The 2,215-nt window shown below is 34.9% G+C and overlaps 1 protein-coding gene across 1 annotated transcript in view; it reads right to left on the bottom strand.

Moving 5' to 3' along the window:
- Positions 1-2,215, bottom strand: part of LOC107730198 (gastrula zinc finger protein XlCGF8.2DB-like) — a 9,366-nt gene that overhangs the window by 4,276 nt on the left and 2,875 nt on the right. The window contains exon 2 of the mRNA XM_016540954.1: positions 1,629-1,776. Coding sequence (XP_016396440.1) covers positions 1,629-1,713 — 85 coding nt within the window. The 5' untranslated portion in view covers positions 1,714-1,776. The remainder of the gene's footprint in view (positions 1-1,628; positions 1,777-2,215) is intronic.

Here is a 2,215-nt window from a genome sequence, read left to right on the forward strand (position 1 = left end):
AGTAATTCAGAAAGCATCTTAACCCTTAAAAGGTTAAGATTATTTTTAAAAAATTATCCAAAATTGTTAGGAGTACGGATGAAGACTTTTAAGAGGCTTAAAGGGTTAGTTCACCCAAAAATGAATATTAGCCCATAAATTAATTTAAATTTTAAATTAAAAAAATTAGATTTTAAATTTAAAATTAGCCCTTTTAATTTGAGGCTGGCATCAGCGCATCAAGAGCCACTATGCACAGACGAATCCTCGACATGGGCAACAAATGTCAGAAGCGTCTTCGAAATTTTAGAGCACTTCATGCTTCCTTCGGCTGACAAGCTTTATGGAGATGCTGATTTCATTTTCCAGCAGGACTACCTTTTTCATGATATTCTAATTTTTTGAGATGTACCTGTATATACATATATTATGTGTGTGTGTGCGTGTCTGAGAGAGAGAGAGAGTGAGTATGGTAAAACAGGAAAAATTACGCCTGTAATTTCAAAGTGAATGCTTTTAATAGACCCTACTCTTAAAAGCGCTCTTTTATTTCCTTCTTGGACAACCAACCAATCACAGTCTTCAAAAGACTGTGTCATAGCTAGCAACGGGGTCAGCCCCGCCTCCTCACTAAGATGAAAGTTTTTGTCTTTTCCTCGCTCAGAGTTGCTCTCAGATTGGTCCTAAATCACTTTTAAGCTAAATTAAGAGCTCTCTGAGAGAATTCTTACAATCTTTAAGAATACGGGCCCAGATGTGCTAAATCATTAGCCACATTTAAATCTAGACTCAAAACTCATCTGTTTAGCTGTGCATTTACTGAATGAGCACTGTGCTACGTCCGACCTGATTGCACTGTTATTTTATGTATAATCATTTTCTATTTTTAACTGTGAATTACATCTTCTGCACAAGCAGGAAACTCATTTATATTAGATGCTGTGCTGCAGGGAAAGTAAAATTGAATTACATGATGAAATCTGTGTTTTTATTACAGTAAAAGCTCCTTTCATATAATCGTAATGTTATATTGTTTCATGTTCATTAAATAAAACTTAAAAAATATAGAGCCCACTTTATTGGTATTTAAATAGAACATACTTGCATTGAACTTTATGCACTATATTAAGCAGTGCATAAATACTGAATGAAAAACGTTTGTTGCTTTATGAAATTGTCTGCAACGTCTGGCATTTATTGCATCTGTGATGAAGTATGTACGTGTTGCTGCTACGAGTTTCTAGTTTTCTTCTAGATCGACTAGATCGATAGATACTAGATCGACTTCTGATGCTACATTTACAACTGGGCTTTAGAAAAAATGCGAAAGTCACAACAGATGATTTCGTGATTTTTAGTGAACCATCTGACTCACAAACATTCAACTGAAATCATCAGTTATAAAATTAGTGCCTGCTGGTTGTTTTACTTGCTCATCAAAGCCCTTTAAATGAAGAGCAAATGTAGACAGCAGTTTATCTGGTCATGTGATCTCAACATATCTGTCCACATGAGGCGACCCGCTCCATGTCAAATAAAACCACTTTAATAACCATTGACATTCTTCTAAAATATCCTTAATTTCTGTAGAGCTGGATATTTTAATAAGGATCAAATGACTGAGTTTAGCATTGAGAATGAAAACCAACCTGTTTGTTCCTCGGTATCTTCCCGTTTCACTCTGATTGTTTCTTCAATCTTCATTTCTTCACTCTCTACTTTAATAAACAACATCTTTTTAATCGTGGATGTCAGTTGCTTCACCAGGTGTTTTTCTGTGTGTTTGGACACTTTGCCCTGTTGATGAGAATAATTATCAGAGAGAAAAATAAATGCAAACTAAATCTTTGGGTGCGTCTCAATCAGCTCCCTAGATCAGTAGTCAGTGCACTGGCAAGAGAGTCAGAGTGATAGTTAATGGACTTAAATTACCTGATTAGTCCAAAAAAAAAAAAAAAAAAAGACACCAACTAGAACTACAAATGAATAAAAAATGAAAAGAACAATTTTTATTTAAAGTTCGTGATTGGTATTTAATTTGTAGATCACGTTTAAAGGGGTCATCTGATGCGATTTAAAATTTTCCTTTCTGTGCATGTGAGCTATTTTACGTCATTTTTTTTTTACTCGCCATAGATTCGTCAATCTGCTGGAATCGGGTTAAAGAAAAAAAAATATTTTGACTGAATTTTTCCTCAGCCAAACCCCATTCCACAGCCATACCCGTCACACACCC

This window comes from Sinocyclocheilus rhinocerous, unplaced genomic scaffold, assembly GCF_001515625.1.
Source record: "Sinocyclocheilus rhinocerous isolate Xijiao unplaced genomic scaffold, SAMN03320098_v1.1 scaffold2233, whole genome shotgun sequence".
Classification (NCBI taxonomy): Eukaryota; Metazoa; Chordata; class Actinopteri; order Cypriniformes; family Cyprinidae; genus Sinocyclocheilus; species Sinocyclocheilus rhinocerous.